Here is an 18,826-nt window from a genome sequence, read left to right on the forward strand (position 1 = left end):
ATAATTCTACTGAAATTTTTAAAAAGTTGGAAGTGAACATTTTTTTCTTTTTTCCTCTTTACTTTCCACTTTTTTTTCTCTTCACTAGTTTCATTTGAAGTCACCAGAATTTTATAAACTTAGTAAAATGATTCAAGGAGCAGAATTTGGTTCGGTGGTTAAAGCATCAGGCTGGAAATCAAGAGACTGCGATTTCTACTTTCGCCTTAGCCATGAAAGCAAGGCCGCTGGGTGACCTTGGGCCATTGTCTTTGAAAGTGCGTGGCTCATTCTTCCACGCGTGATGCAAAAAACCGCGCAAGTGCGCAAAGAAACACGCATCTGGCTCACGCGCCCCCTTCTGCCCGATCGGACCCGGATTCCTCAACACAAGCTTCCCTTGCAACCACGGCTAGCAAGGCAGGAATCACCCAACGGGACCAAACCCGGCAAAGAGCAAACCCCGCGCGAGTTTTTTTCCCCCGCGCGGAGTGAACCCTGCCAGCAGCGCGGCTCTTTTCCTCCACGCGCCGTTCCGCGTCTGGCCGGCAGGGGTCCCCATTGAGCAGCTCCCTCTCTACGAGCCATGGCCGCTGCAGCCGCCCGCGGAGGGCTTTGCGGGGCGAAGCTGGTGCGGCTCGTCCTGGGCAGCCGGGCTGCTTCGACCGGCACCCCCGCAGCCCCAGCGCCCGATGGGCAGCGCCAGCAGGAGCAGCAAGGGAAGCTCACCCGCGTGTGGCAGAGCGAAGGCATCAGGTTGGGCAGAGAATGCAAAGCCCCGGAACTTCCGGGTTAGAATAGAATAATAATAGAATGATTCAGCTAGGATCGGATCGGATAGGATAATAGGATAGGAGATAGGAGATAAGATAGGATAATAGGATAGGATAAGATCAGATAGGATATAGAATAGGATGATAGGATAGGATATATGATAGATAATAGAATAGGATGATAGGATAGAATAGGATATAGCATATAGGATAGGATATAGAATAGGATAATAGAATAGGATAGAATAATAGGATAGGATAATAGGATAATAGGATAGGATATAGGATAATAGGATAATAGGATAGGAGATAAGAAGATAGAATAATAGGATAGGATAAGATAGGATATAGAATAGAATGATAGGATAGGATAGGATATAGGATAGATAATAGAGTAGCATGATAGGATAGGATAGAATAGGAGATAGCATATAGGATAGTGTTGTAGGATAATAGGATAGGAGATAGGATAGGATAATAGGATAAGATAAGATAGGATAGGATATAGAATATGATAATAGGATAGGATAGGGTATAGGATAGGATATAGAATAGGATAATAGGATAGAATAGGATATAGAATCCGATAATAGAATAGGATAATAGAATAGGATAGGATAGGATAGGATATAGGATAGGGTAATAGGATAATAGGATAGGATATAGGATGGGATAATAGGATAGAATAGATATAGGATAGATAGTAGGATAGGATAATAGGATGTAGGATAGAATAGGATATAGCATATATCAGTGTTTTTCAACCACTGTGCCGTGGCACACTAGTGTGCCGTGACATAGTGTAAGGTGTGCCTTGGGAAAAACACTTTATATATAGTCAATATAGGCACAGAGTTAAATTTTTTTAACATTTTCTAATGGTGGTGTGCCTCATGATTTATTCATGAAAAAAGTGTGCCTTTGCACAAAAAAAGATTGAAAAACACTGGCATATATGATAGGATATAGAATAGGATAATAGAATAGGATAGGTTACCGGATAGGATATAGAATAGGATAATAGGATAGGATAATAAGATATGATATAGGATATAATAATAGGATATAGGATGGATAATAGTATATATAGGATAGGATAATAGGATAGGAAAGAATAGAACTGGAACAGAACAGGAGCAGGAATGGAATAGGAATAGAATAGGGGAGGACTGCCCTTCTCCCTGTAGCCCCCACTTGCCTTGGGGATACCCCTCCCTTGGCAAGCCTGAGAATTGGGATCTGCAACTACGGGTTGCAAATCTGGAGGATCTCCAGCACCAGCGAGTGTTTGGGATGGGGTGAAGCTGGAGGAGGCGGCGGAGGCGTGCGTGAATCCGCAGATGTGTGAAAGCACAGCAGAACTCGGTACCAGCTGTTCCATTCTAAGCTAGGATGTCCAAGCTGGGGCTGCCATTGTGGGGGGGGGGGGGGCACAAATGAAAGAGCGTCCTGCTCGGATATATAGAAGTGATGGGGGTGGTGGTTTCCCCTCTTGCTTCCCCGAGGAAAGTTTTAAAGCGGTGTTTTTCAAAGCCGTCCCCTTTTAGAGGGCCTGGACTTCAAATCCCAGAATCCCTTAGCCAGCTTTAAAGCCAGGCTGCTTTAAAGGGGAAACGCTCGCAATGATTTATTTATTTATTTATTTATTTATTGCCCCGATGGTAAGTAACATTGCCTTACTTACTCACTGGGTCCAAGGTCCTGCAACCGGAAACAAATCCGGAATCCGGAAAGGGCTTGGCATACCCTTGGCAAATGAAATAGATTTTGTGTTTCTATAATTCTGGAACGTTGCTGCAATGGATCTGAGTTTTCACAATGGGCGTATATACACCCATAACGTGTCTACATCTGAAAGAGGAATTATAATGATGATCGGTTTTTAGTACCATTCAAGATGGTGTACATATGTTTTCCCCTCCTATTTCCCCACAACAACAACCCTGTGAGGTGGGCTGGGCTGAGATCAGGACCAACCCAAAATCACCCAGCGGGCTTTAATAGCCAAGGGAAGGCCAGAAGCATTCTGACAGACACACACACACACCACCTGATAGCACCTTTTAAACTTGGAGTGAGCAACTAGGGTAATGGGGTGACCTGTGGACTTCGGTTCCCAGAATTCCAGAGCCAGCACAGCATTCTGGGAGTTGAATGGAATTCTGGGAGCTGAAAGTTCATTGCTAGCAAGTTGTCTTAATTGCCTAAAGGTAAAGATTTCCCTTGCATATATATGCTAGTCATTCCCGACTCTAGGGGGCAGTGCTCATCTTTGTTTCAAAGCCGAAGAGCCAGCACTGTCCAAAGACGTCTCTGTGGTCATGTGGCTAACATGACTAAACACCGAAGATGCATGGAACGCTGTTACCTTCCCACCAAAGGTGGTCCCTATTTTTCTACTTGCATTTTTACATCCTTTCGAACTGCTAGGTTGGCAGAAGCTGGGACAAGTAATGGGAGCTCACTCCGTTACACGCGCTAGGGATTCAAACTATTGAACTGCCGACTTTTATGATGGACAAGCTCAATGTTTTAGCCATTGCGTCCCTATGTAAGCTACTAAATTAATTAAACTACTAGACATACCCAATTCCTGAAACCGTTTTTCATATATTTTAGCTTTCAATTCCCTAATCATCTTTGTTGCCCTTCCAATCGTTTTGCTGCTTGAAAAAATAACTGCTCTGCATAAGCGTCATTTAAAATCCATATTCTTAGGTTGGCAGAAGCTGGGACAAGTAATGGGGGCTCACTCTGTTACGCAGCTCTAGGGATTTGAACCGCTGAACTGCTGACCTTTCTGATTGACTTAGCCACTGAGCCACTGCATCCCTTCTTAGTTGCCTACTCCTGTTTTATGCCAATGCATCTTTTCACATGCTGTAATGACTGGGTTTACACCATGTACCGTGTTTCCCTGAAAATAAGATAGGGTCTTATTTTCTTTTGAAACCCCCCCCCCAAAAATAAGCACTTGGCCTTATTTTCAGGGAGGTCTTATTATTTTTGAGGTGCAGATTTTCTCTGCTTTTTAGTATGCTGAGGTCAAGTTCACCCACTGCAGATTTAGCAAGCAGCTTTTTTCAAAAACAGCTTCTCCCCCGCAGCACAATTAATTAATAACTAACAGTGCCTAAACAAGAAATTCCTTTTTTGGAAATGTGAAGATAAGGATCAGTTTCTAAATCAGTGAGCAAAGGGAACTGGGCACAAGGGAAGGTAGCAGAAAAAGAGATGGATTAATAGTGGATTAAATTTAGAGTGGAGGAAACTGTTGAAAAAGTGATTCAGAAAGGAGACCCAATTTCTGGCTCTCTTTTTGAAATGACCTCAAAATCAGTAAAATCCACTTGGTGAAGTCCATTTGCAAACCATGCCTTGATTTGGTTGGGGGGGGGGGAGGGCAAATCACTTCCTAGGCCTCTCATTCAGAAAAAAAAAATGTTCTCAGCTTGCAAATCTATTTGATCTCAATCAGCGAACAGCAAACACAAGAGCAATTATCAGTTATTCAGTCAAGGAACCAAATTGTTTTCCTCTAAAGTGCTTTTGTGCCTTATGTAGGCCAGGGGCATCAAACTTGATTTCATTGAGGGCCGCATCAGAGTTGTGTTTGACCCGAAGGGCGTGGCCATGGTGGGTGTGATGGGCGTGACACAGGACTCGGGTCTGGGGCACCTGTGGTGGCCAAGTGCTAAGGGAGGACATCCCTGAGACCCTTCCTCACATTATAATCTATCTCCCTCCCTCCCTCCTTCCTTCCTTCCTTCCTTCCTTCCTTCCTTCCTTCCTTCCTTCCTTCCTTCCTTCTTTTGGAAGAAATGTCCTCCTGGGTTCAGTTCCAAGTAGGGAGAAAGATATTGAAACATCCTCTGCTACCAAGTGTTAGGTAAGCTCCCCGTTGGGAGAGCGAGTACGTTCAGCGAAGCGTTGTGAGAGTTGTGTTGGAGAACACACAAACCAGCATTCAGAGACACTGCAGCTTAAATAGGCTTTTACTTTCGTGGAAATAGAGGTATCAGAGTCCATCAAACAGTCCAAGTCATACACGGATAAGACAGTCAGTCATCAATGTCTTTCAGTTAAGGGATAATCCAAATAACATAGTCCAGTATCATACAAACAGTCTGGTACTCAAAGTTTGCTAGCAGTTGCAAAACTTACAATAGCTCACGGCACTTTCTAACAGCCAGCTTCCAAAACACTCAGATCAGATCAGCCCAGCCCCTCTAAACTGCTTTCCATGATAGCTTATAAATATTAATTTTTCTTTACAGGAATATTGTCCTGAGCAACCCTGGGAAAAGGAATGCGCTCTCTCTCGCCATGCTGAAGTCCCTCCGTCAGAATATTTTGCAGGATATTGACAGCATGGATCTGCGCGTCATTATCATTTCAGGTAGGTTGTTCATTCACAGCCGAAAATGAATGAAGGTGGAATTTGGCAGAGGCGTCTTCTCAATCATTTGCGTCTAACTATCATGGGTCGTGGCACGACAAAACCGCGCTCGACTAAGAAGCGCCTGATTAAACCGCGTCGCTGACGTCATCAACAGGGCGACAACAGTGAGTGCGGAGAAAGAAGGGCGCTTTAAATAGCGCTTTGAAAGTAAGCCGATTCAACTTAAGGTAAGGGTTAGGTTTAGGGTTAGGGTTAGGGTTAGGGTTAGGGTTAGGGTTAGGTTAAGGGTTAGGTTTAGGGTTAGTTTAAGGGTTAGGATTAGGGTTAGGTTTAGGGTTAGGTTTAGGGTTAGGGTTAGGTTTAGGGTTACGTTAAGGGTTAGGTTTAGGGTTAGGTTTAGGATTAGGTTTAGGGGGGTTAGGTTTAGGTTTAGGGGTTAATTTTAGGTTTAGCGTTTACAGCGTGCTTCTGTCTCCGCGCTGTTGTCGCCCTGTTGATGACGTCAGCTACGCGGTTTCGTCGAGCGCGCTTTAGTCGAACGCGGTTTTGTGGTGGAACCATCATGGGTTATCCTTTGTTAGGGACGCGGTAGCTCAGTGGCTAAGGCGCTGAGCTTGTTCATGAGAAAGGTCAGCAGTTTGGTGGTTCGAATCCCAAAGAAGAAAACAAGATGGAGCCTAAAGTGGATGGGCTTTCAATTGATGTGGTTTTTCCCCCCCTTCTTTCTTGAAAACAAGAATATGGATTTTAAATGACACTTATGCAGAGCAGTTTTTCTCAAGCAACAAAATGATTAGAAGAGCAACGAAGATGATTAGGGAACTGATGGATAAAAGATATGAAGAATGGTTTCAGAAATTGGGTATGTCTAGTAGTTTAATTAATTTAGTAGTTTACATAGGGTGGCTCAGTGGCTAAGACGTTGAGCTTGTCGATCAGAAAGGTTGGCAGTCCAGCGGTGTGAATCCCTAGCGCCGCATAACGGAGTGAGCTACTTGTCCCAGCTTCTGCCAACCTAGGAGCACCAAGGACCCCACAATCCAACCATGATGGCTTGTGAATCATGTTTCAGCGTGTCATGCAAATGGAATACTGGTCGAGCATGTTCTAGTTCAGTGTGTGTTGTGTGAGCTAGGCCATTGTGGCATCCTGTGCAAATATCTCCTCCTCCTTTTTCCAAACTTCCCTGAAGCTGAAGGTCCTGTGTTCTCCTCTGGGCATGACTTGAAGGAACTGACTCCGAAGGAAGACACAAAACGCCACATGGACATCTTCCAAACCTGTTCAGAGGTGAGTTTCCACGTTGATTTGGTGCCAAAATGTTAACTTTAAATCAAGGGTGTTCAAACTTGGCGCAGTGGTTAAATGCAGCACTGCAGGCTACTTCAGCTGACTGCAGTTCTGCAGTTCGGCTGTTCAAAATCTCACCGGCTCAAGGTTGACTCAGCCTTCCATCCTTCCGAGGTGGGTAAAATGAGGACCCGGATTGTTGTTGGGGGCAATATGCTGACTCTGTAAACCGCTTAGAGAGGGCTGAAAGCCCTATGAAGCGGTATATAAGTCTAACTGCTATTGCTATTGCTAACTTTAAGACTTGTGGACTTCCACTCTCAGAATTTGAAGCCCACAACTCCAAGACCCCTGATGTATCACTGCACGCAACAGCATGACCCTTGAACACACTTTTTATACAGGAAGGACTTATTTTTCGGAGTATAAGACGCACCAAGATTTTGAAGAGACAATTTTTTTTAAAAAAATGTGCACTCTGCAGACCTACAAAAAATGGCCCGTTTTTCGCAAAAAGGGGGCGTTTTTTTTTAAAGGGCATGAATAGCCTTTAAGAGGCTTGTAGAGTGCTCTTGGGGGGCACAAAAACAAGCAAAAAATGGCCTATTTTTCTCTCTTTTCTGCCCTCCCCAGCCCCCACTCTGTAAGCCTCCTAAAGGCTATGACCGGCCATTTTTGTGAGGCAGGCGGGGTTTCAGGAGGCAAAAAAATGCTGTATTCAGTGTATAAGATGCACCCATATTATCAGCCTCTTTTTTGAGGGAAAAAGGTCTGTCTTATACTCCGAAAAATACAGTAATATTAATCTAAATACTGACATCATAAAGGACTAATTAGCCAAATCTGTCCATTTCCCCCCTTTTAATAAGGTTTATTGGGTTTTTATTTTTAAACATATATCAGCATCTATATATGAGCAGCCTCTGGTTGAAAAATGGTTCACGTTAATACAAATAACAACAATCAATTGTTACATTAATCAAACTTATATAATCCTGATATTAATGTACAGTGTTTCCCTGAAAATAAAGCAGGGTCTTATTTTCTTTTGACCCCCAAAATATGGCCTTGGCCTTATTATTGGGGGAGGGGGCTTATTATTTTGGAGCCAGGCTCTTTGAGAGCCTGCTCGCAAGAGAGCAGCCACCCAGCACCCCCCCCCCTCTCCAGCTTGGCAGAGTGCCACTCACCGACCCAGCAATATCCCAAAGGCACCAAGCTGTGCGAGCGGGGGAGCGGGGGAGGGATTGGCGCTCAGGCAGCTTGGTTCCTTTGGGATACCGCTGGGTCAGTGAGTGGCACTCTGCCAGGCTGGAGGGGGGGTTGCACAAGTGCCTGTCCGTCTGTCCCCTCGCCCCGCTAGCGCACCTCACAGTCCTCACCACAACCTCGCCCAGCTCTCCCTGCATGGCCAGGGCCAGGGCTGCCATCGCTGCCCTCTCAACACTGAGGATGGCTTATTCCGAGAGGCCAGTCTTCCAGGAGCCGGGGCAGAGAGTTTTCCAGCAGCCGGGCCACAACCATAGAACGGGAAGCACACACCCAAAGTGGCCACCGCCAGAAGGCTCCGAGCTGCCCAAAGGCACGAACAATTAAGAAAACAGGGTCGACTCGGGAGTAAGGCTGGGAGATGATTAGCCCCTCCCATAAGACATAAAAGAGGAGCGAATAGGACGTGAGTCTTTTCAGGAAGCAATTAGTTCATCTGGTCGGTTCAAACTTTGAAAAGTTCTGTTTGACTCTGTGCTAAGTTTGGCCTTGCTCTGCATTTGGCAATTAGGTCTCTGGCAGCCTTCCAAGGGAGATAAGGTGGGTGTTTATCAACATTCCCCTGAAAGACTGTGGCAACTCAAGCAGACGTCTGTCGGAATCTTCACAGGCTGTTTGTGAAGCCTTGCGGGCTCTGAATGACCATAATTCACAGCCGTATAAATAAAAGAGGGGTTTTGGGACTAAGATTGTGATTTATGCTTTCTCAGGAAGCCTAGGTCAGAACACTGTATTCCAGATGTGATCTAACCAGGGGTGGGTTCTTGCCAGTTCTAACCTCTTCTATAGAAGAGGTTCCACAAATCTACAGTGCTGTTTAGAACCGGTTCCAGCTCCCTCCCCCCTCCTGTCCACACATCATCAAGATGAAGAGGAAGAGGAGGAATTCTGGGAGTTGAAGTCCACAAGTCTTAAAGCTGTCAAGTTTGAACACCCCTGGGTTTTTTTTTCTAAAGGGTTAGGGGTGCAAGGGTCTTGTAACTTGACAGCTTTAAGACTTGTGTGCTTCAAACGCCAGAGTTTCTGAGCCAACATTTTGGTTGCTTAGCAAGAGCGTTGTTAAGTGAGTTTCACCACATTTTACAAGTTGGCCACGCCCACCCAGTGACATGACTGCCAAGCCACTCCCACTCAGTCACATGGCCGGCAAGCCACTCTCACCCGGTCACATGGCTGGCAAGCCACTCCCTCAAAGCAAGCCACACCTACAGAAGAGGTTCTAAAAAAATTGGAAACCCACCACTGGATCTAACATGGGGTAAAGTGGAACTATCATTTCTTCTGATCTCCACGCATGTTTTCCTTTGTTTTTAAACCACTTCCTGACAGGTCATGACCTTGCTTCCAAAGCTACCCGTGCCCGTGATTGCCAAAGTAAATGGCCTCGCCACAGCCGCCGGTTGCCAGCTGGTGGCCAGCTGTGACATTGCCGTGGCCAGCGAGAAGTCCAAGTTCGCCACGCCTGGAGTGAACGTGGGCCTCTTCTGTTCGACGCCCGCAGTAGCCATTGGAAGATCCCTGCCAAAAAAGGTAGACCTTATCCACCAATGGTCCTTGGTGGCCCTTCTCTTTTGCTCCCATGTCCATCGCTTGAATGGGGTCAACCGTTCTGCAAGGATAAAGCCAACCGATTTCACATGGGCAAAATTGAGCTGTGGAACTTCTGGCCACAAGGCAGCCGTGGCTGGCCACCACAGTTGATTTGAAAAAGGAGCGACGGCATGCAGACATTGCTTGGCTTACGATCCCAATCGAGTACAAAATCTCCTTTGCTAAGCACGACGTTAAATGAGTTTCACCCCACTTGATGACCTTCCTTTGCCCCTCATTACAAATTAGCTAAGGTTAAATGGCGCAGTGGTTAGGGTGCAGTACTGCAGGCAACTTCTGCTGCCTGCAAGTCAGAAGTTTGATTCTGACCGGCTCAAGGTTGACTCAGCCTTCCATCCTTCCCAGGTCAGTAAAATGAGGAGCCAGATTGTTGGGGGCAAGAGGCTGACTCTGTAAACCGCTTAGAGAGGGCTGTAGAGCAGTGTGTAAGTCTAAGTGCTATTGCTAAGTGGGAGGGAGGGAGGGAGGGAGGGAGGGAAGGAAGGAAGGAAGGAAGGAAGGAAGGAAGGAAGGAAGGAAGGAAGGAAGGAAGGAAGGAAGGAAGGAAGATCTCTGATGATCCTGTAGTTAGAATGCAGTTCTGCAGGCTTCCTCTGCTGACTGTTGGCTGCCTGTAAGTTCGGCAGTTCGATTCTGACCGGCTCAAGGTTGAGCCAACCTTCCATCCTTCCAAGGTCAGTAAAAAGAGGATTGTTGGGGGCAATAGACTGACACTGTAAGCCACTTAGAGAGGGCTGTAAAGCACTGTGGAGTGATACAGTATATAAGTCTAAGTGCTATTGCGATCAGCTATGAGTTGCCACCTCATTCCAAAATCAAAGGAAAGGTCCTACCAGCATCTCCTTAAGCCAGGTCGTTGCTTCTGAAAGCAGAGGTAGCTGGAGAAGATGCTCTCGCTGCTCGTTTTAATGCGTGCCCAAATTCATGCCTTAAATATTTGCCTGGTGGGATTTCCTAGCCTGAACTTGCCCATCAGACGGGCATCAGGATCTTGAAAGGAGCCAGATGTTGCACATCCAAAGTCTCCAGCTCAGGTGTTTTCTTCCAGGTGGCACTGGAGCTCCTCTTCACCGGAGCGCCCATGACAGCCCAGGATGCCCTTCTCCACGGACTCATCAGCCAAGTTGTACCCGAGGACCAGCTGGAAAGCGAGACCCTGAAAATCGCCCAAAAGATTTGCCAAAGCAGCCGGGCCGTGTTAGCTCTGGGGAAGGCCACATTTTACAAGCAGATGGAACACGATATTAGCACGGCCTATCAGATAGCTTCCCAGGTCATGGTGGACAACCTGGCTATGAAGGACGGACAGGAAGGAATCGAGGCCTTCATCTCTAAACGCAAACCCAACTGGTTCCATTCTTGAAAGAAACATTTCCAAGGAACATCTGGGCCAATGTTTTTCAACATGAAGATGTGTGGACTTCAACTCCCAGAATCCCCCGGCCAGACAGACAGAGAGAATTCTGGGAGTTGAAGTCCACACATCTTCACGTAGCCATGGTTGAAAAACATTTGATTTAAGATCTCTAAGAGCCTTTTATTTGGTCAATAAAACCAGTTTTGGGTTTCCCAAACCTGCTTTGAATGTCCCAGGACTTTCAGCTTGTTTTACGGAATCCCTTATTGGCCTATGAATATTGGTTTAAAAAGATGGTTATGAATTTAATGGTTACATGTTACTCTATAACAGACTGTGATTGAGGGTGCTAAGCCATTGTTTGCCTAACCACAATGTAATAAATAAACCACCATATCTGAATGTACTAGTATATTAAACCAAAACCAAAGCCTACTGCCACACTCCTCCCAACGGCCGATAAGATCCCACAGGATGGGCCTCCTTCAGATGCCGTGAGCCAGACAATGTCGGCTGGTGGCTCCCCGGAGGAGGGCCTTCTCTGTGGCTGCCCCGACCCTTTGGAACGAACTACCCCCAGAAATCCGGACCTCGCCCACTCTCATGGCCTTCAGAAAAGCTGTCAAGACCTGGCTATTCCGGCAGGCCTGGGGCTGTTGACCGCATTGTTGAGGTCCAGCCCCGATTGAAATGAATGTGTTGTTTTTAACTTGTCTATTTTATTTTTACTTTCTTTTATTTTCTTTCTTTCCCCTCTCTGTAAGCCGCCCGGAGTCCTCCGGGATTGGGCGGCCTATAAATAAAATTAACCATTAACCATTAACCTGGCCAAACATATATTGGCTTAATTGAATTCCTCCAGTAACTAGGCTTATAAGTTGTGATTTCCTTGGTTTATGACTTCAGATGTCAGGCTGGGGGGAAAAAACAGGACCTTTCTTGTGGGTTATGCCAATTGCCTGGGAAATTAGGAGATTCCAGCAGCTCAAATAGGTATAAAGATTTCTTGTAACCTTAAGCTCTCTACAAGAATCTGAGCTACTAACGTTCAAAGCAATTTGGCGGTAGATAAACAATTTACAGTGGGCTGGACTTACGATCTCTTGTGGGCGCTCAGGTACTCGTGACTTATGACGTGTTTGACCCTTCACTGGTCACCTCCTACAGCAGGGGTGTCAAACTCGATTTCATTTGAGGGCCACATCAGGATTGTGTTTGACCTCAAAGGACTGGGCGGGAGTAGCATGGTCTTGGTGGGCATGACGCAGGGTTCATGTTGGGGGCACCTGTGTTTTGATAGCCCTCTGCCAGCAAAAATGGAGCCCAGGGGTCCCCCGCACCCCATTTTCAGCCCTCCTGCAGCCCCCTGTCAGTGAAAATGGAGCTCGGGGGGGGCTGTGTGTACCACCCCGCACCCCATTTTTACTGGTAGAGAGCTACAGGAGGGTAACATTGGGGCAGTCACCAGGAGAAGGTGATATCTAGAAACACTATACTATCAAGCAAATTCAGCTGGAATTTATCCTTTGCATTGATGATTCCTGAATTACCTTATTTTTCGGAGTATAGGACGCAGCTTTTCCCCTCAAAAAAGAGGGTGAAAATCTGGGTGCGTCTTATATAATAAATACACCATTTTTGGCCTCCTGAAACCCCAGCCCCCCCCTTTGCAAAAATGGACCTGAGGGCTGGGGAGGGCAAAAACAAGCAAAAAATTGGCCGTTTTTGCCCCCCCCCCCCCAGCTCCCAGGAGCACTCTACAAGCCTCCCAAAGCCTCTGCATGCCCCCCCCTTTTTTGTGCAAATAACGGTACATTTTTGCAAAAAATGGACCATTTTTTTGCTCGTTCCCCCTCCCCCCCAGCTCCAGGAGCACTCTAAGAGCCTCCCAAAGCTTTTTATTTTTGCAAAAAACGAGGCGTGCAGAGGGTTTGGGAGGCCTGCAGAGTGCAAAAACTTTTTTTATATATATAAAATTGCCTCTTCAAAATCATGGTGTGTCTTATAGCCTGAAAAATACGATATGTCTCCCAAGCTAGAGGCATCTGGTGTAGAAATATTTCTATATGTATATGGAGAAATGCTGTCCCTTCAGAATGTCCCTGAATGACAATTCCCCTACTTAGTTTAGCATCCCTTCCTTCTAGATCAGGAGTGTCAAACTCAAGTCTCAAACTTGAACGGGCCCGCAGAGTGCTTAGATCTGGCCTGTGCGGCCGCCCTGGAAACAGCGGACTGGCTCGTGGTGCCTTTGCCAGCAAAAACGGAGTTCAGGAGTGCCGCACACGGCCCTCCTGCCCTCCGTTTTCGCTGGCAGAGTGCTGCAGAAGCCATCACGCGGCCCTCCGGAGCTGCATTTTTGCTGCCAGAGCTCTGCAGGAGGTCGTTGCAGCTGAAAACAGAGCTAGGGAGGGCCGTGCGCATTCCTCGGCACCCTGGCCATGCCTACCCGGCCCTCTTGAGGTCAAACACAACCCTGATGCGGCCCTTAATGAAATCGAGTTTGACATCTCTGTTCTAGACGGGTTTGAATATTGTTCAGGAGGTATCGAGCTATTCTAAAGGATGAACACCAGGGGGCGATGTTCACATTCTAAAAACTGCCAGCATCTTTCTCAATTCTCTGCCGCAGGAAGCATTCAGATTTATTTTTTTTCCCTGTGACCCGCGAATCAGGCAGGAGCAAAATAAGGCAGAAGAATTCAGGAATTCATTTTCACTGTCCGGTTTTCAACGTCTCTAAACACAATTCATCATTTATTCACCCGCAAACTGGCCCTTCACTAGATCGGAGGGAACTTGAGGAAGTCCAACATTGTCAGGATTTTTCCTGTTAATTCAGTTAATTTTCAGTGCATTACTCAAACTCCAAAGTATTCAAACTATGTTATCTGGAGCCACGGGGGTTCTATTAAGAGGCATCCTGGGATTGCACAGGACAGTTTTTGCTTACAGGTGATCCTCCACCTGTATCCAACAACTGTAATGTTGGAATCACTGATTCCAACACCAAAGTTGGAACCAGAATCTCAAGTCATTGAGCAAAATGGCCAATTAAGTAAGATATCACTGCTTCATCCAACAACTGCAATCCCAAGCACTTCTGGTTGCGGTTGTTAAAGGGATGGAGTTGGTGGCTGGTGGGGGGCAGCGTCCCTCCACAACAGGCCCAGTCTCACGCCACCCCTTAGGAATATTGGAAGAAATGTCCTTCTGGGTTCAGTTCCAAGTGGGGGAAAAGACACTGGAAACATGGAGGCTGCTTGGAAAGATGGTTTAATGGTGGACAGGACCACGTGGCTTGAGCTCCTGAACAGAAAAGGGGGATCAGATGCTTCCAGATGTTGGGTGAAGAAGAAAAGAGAGCGAGATGCTGAAAGTTTTCGGGCTTTACACTCTCTGTTTCCTGTTCCTGTGTAAGAAATGTATTCTGATTGGTTGTCAGACTCCCATGGCGCCATGCAGGGGCAACTCTCTAGGCTGTGTTTTGAGTCCAAGTTTGGTTGGGTTCCCAGATGCCATGTGGTGAGTTTCTGCAGAAGGCTAATCCTATCTATGTTATGTAGAGTAAACTAGCTTAGGGGCCCTAATGGCCCATTGAGAAAGGTGGGGGCTTTTAAGAGTGAGTCTGTTTCCTGCCTAAAAAACATGTTCCTCCATTTATGATCCAGGGAAATATAATATTCTGCCTTTTCAATATTTCGGAGGATATTTCATTTCTCTGGGAGAGGGGTGGGTGCTAACCTCTACTCTACTCTAAATGAAACTGTAATTTCTTTCCTTTGTACCAGATAAATAAATGAGGATAGGATCTTTTCTTAGTCCTTTTGTGCCTTGAATATTAACTTAGGCTTCACTATAAAAATATAAGGAGTAAAAAATGTAATAATATAATGTGAAAATATAAGGAGAATTTAGGCTTCATTATAAAACGGGGCCAGATGGCTCAGCGGTTAAAGAGGCTGAGCTTGTCAGATGGAAAACTGACAGACCGGGTTCAAGACCCGAGTGCTGTGGGATGGGGTGAGCGCCCGTTCCTTCCTCCAGCTCCTTCCCACCCAGCAGTTCAAAAGCATCCAAATCATCATCATCATCATCATCATCATCTCCATTTAACGACCCCATAATCCCTTGCAGGGTGGAGTCTGGGCAGCTGAATGAAGGTAGCAGAGTGTTTTAATGGCCAGATGCCCTTCCTGTCGCCAATCCGGAGTTTTGTTCCGCAGATATATTCTCCTTGTGCCCAGAGAGAGAAATATCTGCCTCTACCTAAGATCAACTCACACAAGCATACAAATGCAAGTAGATAAATAGGTACCACTTTGGTGGGAAGGTAACAGTGCTCCATCTGCCTTTGATACAGGGATGGGTTCCTGCCAGTTCCAACCTCTTCTATAGAAGAGGTTCCACAAATCTTTAGTGCCGTTTAGAACCTGTCCGCACAACATCAAGATGTGCGCCCCGCCTGTCCGCAGTGCCCCCCTGTCAAGATGAAGAGCGAGAGGAGGAATTCTGGGAGTTGAAGTCCACAAGTCTTAAAGCTGTCAAGTTTGAACACCCCTGGGGTTTGTTTTTCTAAAGGGTTAGGGGTACAAGGGTCTTGTAACTTGACAGCTTTAAGACTTGCGTGCTTCAAATGCCAGAGTTTCTGAGCCAACATTTTGGTTGCTAAACAAGAGCGTTGTTAAGTGAGTTTCACCACATTTTACAAGTCGGCCACGCCCACCCAGTCACATGACTGCCAAGCCACTCCTACTCAGTCACATGGCTGGCAAACCACTCCCACTCAGTCACGTGGCCGGCAAGCAGGGGTGGGTTTCTCGCCCCGTTCCAACCGGTTCGGTTGGAACGGAGCCAGCGGCGTCCTCGTGCACGCGCGCAGTGCACGCATGTATACTAGCGTCTGTGCGATGCTCCAGCTGCTCCTGGAGGATTGCGCAGGCGCTGTATGCGTCCTGCGCATGCATGGAAGCGCAGAACTCGTCAAAACCGGGTAAGAAACGCGGGCGGGCGGGTGGACCCTTCGGCGTTCTCGGAAGTTACTTACTTCCGGGTTCGCCGACCAAACGGTTCGCGGGGACCGCCGCGAACCGCCTGAAACCCACCCCTGCCGGCAAGCCACTCCCACAAAGCAGGCCACACCTACAGAATAGGTTCTAAAAAAATATGAAACCCACCACTGCTTTGATATATAGTCATGCTAGCCACATGACTACGGAAACATCTTTGGACGGTGCTGGCTCTCAGGCTTAACAAACTGAGATAAGCACCACACCCTTACAGTCAGACACGAATGGACAGAGAAATCTTTAAAAAAACAGTTCACAAAGCTTTTTCTTTTAAGGCTTCACATTTCGGACTTTACAAAATCGATACCTGAAACTTCTCTTGCAATCTGCCCTTTTTGTAACATTTCTCACAATTCTCCCATCGATAGGAGGAGAAAGGAACGGATGATTTAAGTTTCTACTACAGTCTTGGGGTGCGGCTACAACGTTGCTGTTGAGTTTGCCGTTTGGTGTGACCCAGATACCTAGTTGGCTTGCAATCCATGCGTTGCACAAATCCAGAAAACTGGTAAACCCAATTTCAGTTAGCGATCACGGGAATTGTTCACTTGCCATCCCACACAGCGATACAAAGGGTACTGATTGCTGTTGTGTGAATGACAATATCTAAGGGTGATTATATTACATGGTTTTCCACAAAAAAAATATGCTAATCTTTTATTCAGATGGGAGGGAAGGGAAAATCTCACATATGTATGTAGGTACGTACCAGGGGTGGGTTTCTCGCCCCGTTCCAACCGGTTCGGTTGGAACGAGGCCGGTGTTGTCCTCGCGCACATGCGTACTAGCGTCTGTGCGATGCTCCAGCTGCTCCTGGAGGATCGCGCAGGCGCTGTATGCGTCCTGCGCATGCGTGGAAGCGCAGAATTCATCAAAACCGGGTAAGGAGCGGGCGCGGGCACGTGGGCGCGAACGGGCGTGGGGGGGGGCTTCGCCATTCCCAGAAGTTACTTACTTCCGGGTTCGGCGACCAACCGGTTCACAGGGACTGCCACGAACCAGTTGAAACCCACCCCTGGTACGTATGTACGTATGTACATTCTCTCTCTCTCTCTCTCTCTCTCTCTCTCTCACACACACACACACACACACACACACATATATATATATCCCATATATAACTCACAATATTGCTATTCACCAAAGCGATTGCATTTACAAAGGGAATAATAGTATCTAATCTCCCCAACCAATTTATACCGCAGTTCTTGAGAACTCCAATATGTTAAATGCTTAAAGCATCCAATCTTTAGAAAACAAAGGTGTGTCTAATTGCTTTTTGCACTGAGCAAAACAAATCTTGCCACTGGACTGTTTGCTAGATTGTAAAAACGAAATCAAACTTTTCAAAGGAACAGTTTAGAAAAGAAAAACCAAGCATTATCTTTTTAATAGAATCATGGGCTTGACGAGGGATGCTTTTTCCATGAAAATGTAAAGGTTTTTCCTGTCCAGTCGTGTCCCACTCTAGGGCACGCTGCTCATCTCCGTTTATTGGCCGAAGGAGCCTGCGTTGTCCAAAGACAATTTCCGTGGTTATGTGGCCAGCACGACTATATGCAAAGGCACACGGAAAGCTGTTACCTTCCCACTGGAGTGGTACCTATTTATCTACTCGCATTTGCAGGCTTTCGAACTGCTGGGTCGGCAGGAGCTAGAGCAAGGAACGGAAGCTCACCCATTGCGCAGCACTTGGGTCTCGAACCTGGGCTGTTAGCTCTCCATCTGACAAACTCAGCATCTTAAATCACTAAGCCATCAGGGCCCTCCGCTTTGCATCTTCGTTTTAATTTCTATTTATTTATTTAGTTTGTCACTCATGCACAAGATAACAGGAAGAAGAATAAACAGATCAGTTTACAGCCTATTGCCGCAATAATCTGGGTCCTTGTTTTACCGACCTTAGAAGGATGGAAGGCTGACTCAACCTTGAGCCTGGTGAGAATCGAACTGCTGGCATTCGGCCGAATCAGCCTGCAATACTACATTCTGACCACTGCGCCACCACGGCTCTTATCATCACCGTTGCCTTGCAAGACCCACTTTGCAAATTCTCATGGCTGGTTGGGGAATTCTGGGAGTTGAAATCCGTGCATCTTCAAATTGCTGTGGCTGAGAAACACTGAACCACACCATTGTTTAACGTGTCCCTCCAAGGAGACTCTTTGCAGACTAGCTGGGCAATGTTTGCTAAGCTGGACTATTCTAAGCCTGGATTGTTCTCTGGCTGAAAGTAGGCGCTGTTCCTTTTAGATGAAAACTCCATTTTTTAGAAAACGGGGGTATAAAGATCTTCATTCTGCAGAAAAGATTCGATCAGGAACAAGCGGTGCTTGGCGTTTCTTTCCCGACTGTTTAACACCAGTTCTATCAGAAAAGGCTGGGCGTCTTTATTCCTTTTGTTAAGAGGCAGAATGCAGAAGACAGTGAGGAGGCTTAGAAGTTGGTAAGACAACCTTTATTGTCATTTTTTTTCCCTTGAAGCCACACTGGCACACATTAAAAAATGAAAGTGTTTCCTGCTCTAAAAAGTGTACACGTAGATAACACACATACAGACATGCTACATACCCTATTTTTCGGAGTATAAGATGCACTTTTTCCCCTCAAAATAGAGGCTGAAAATCTGGGTGCATCTTATACACTTAATACAGCATTTTTTGTCTCTCGAAACCCCGCCCCTTCACCAAAATGGCCGTGCATAACCTTTAGGAGGCTTTCAGAGTGCTCCTGGGGGCTGGGGAGGGGGCAAAATTGAGCAAAAAAAAAGGCCATTTCCTGGGGGCTGGGAAAGGCAGAAATGAGCAAAAAATGGCCGTTGTTTGTTTTTGCTCAATTTTGCCCCCTCCCCAGCCCCCAGGAGCACTCTATAAGCCTCCTAAAGGCTATCCATGCCCTTTTTGCGGGGGGAAAAGGGCCCGTTTTCATGAAAAAGGGCCGTTTTGGGGAGGTTTGCAGAACGCAAAAACTTTTTTTTTAAATTTGCCTCTTCAAAACCTTGGTGCCTCTTATATTCTGGTGCGTCTTATACTCCAAAAATATGGTACATACATGTGTAAATACTGACCCCCTGACA

General features: G+C 46.4%; 1 protein-coding gene across 1 annotated transcript; it reads left to right on the plus strand.

Moving 5' to 3' along the window:
- The first annotated feature begins 555 nt into the window (after positions 1–555).
- On the plus strand, positions 556–11,504 carry ECHDC3 (enoyl-CoA hydratase domain containing 3). Its single transcript, XM_087722749.1, has 5 exons — positions 556–735; positions 5,030–5,151; positions 6,347–6,444; positions 9,043–9,243; positions 10,373–11,504. The coding sequence occupies exons 1-5, from the start codon at positions 566–568 to the stop codon at positions 10,685–10,687; spliced, it is 906 nt and encodes a 301-aa protein (XP_087578875.1). The 5' UTR covers positions 556–565; the 3' UTR covers positions 10,688–11,504.
- Positions 11,505–18,826: the final 7,322 nt, after the last annotated feature.

The sequence above is a fragment of the Thamnophis sirtalis genome, unplaced genomic scaffold (assembly GCF_051295495.1).
Source record: "Thamnophis sirtalis isolate CommonGarterSnake01/CBP01778 unplaced genomic scaffold, rThaSir2_p1.2 scaffold_9, whole genome shotgun sequence".
Taxonomy (NCBI): domain Eukaryota; kingdom Metazoa; phylum Chordata; class Lepidosauria; order Squamata; family Natricidae; genus Thamnophis; species Thamnophis sirtalis.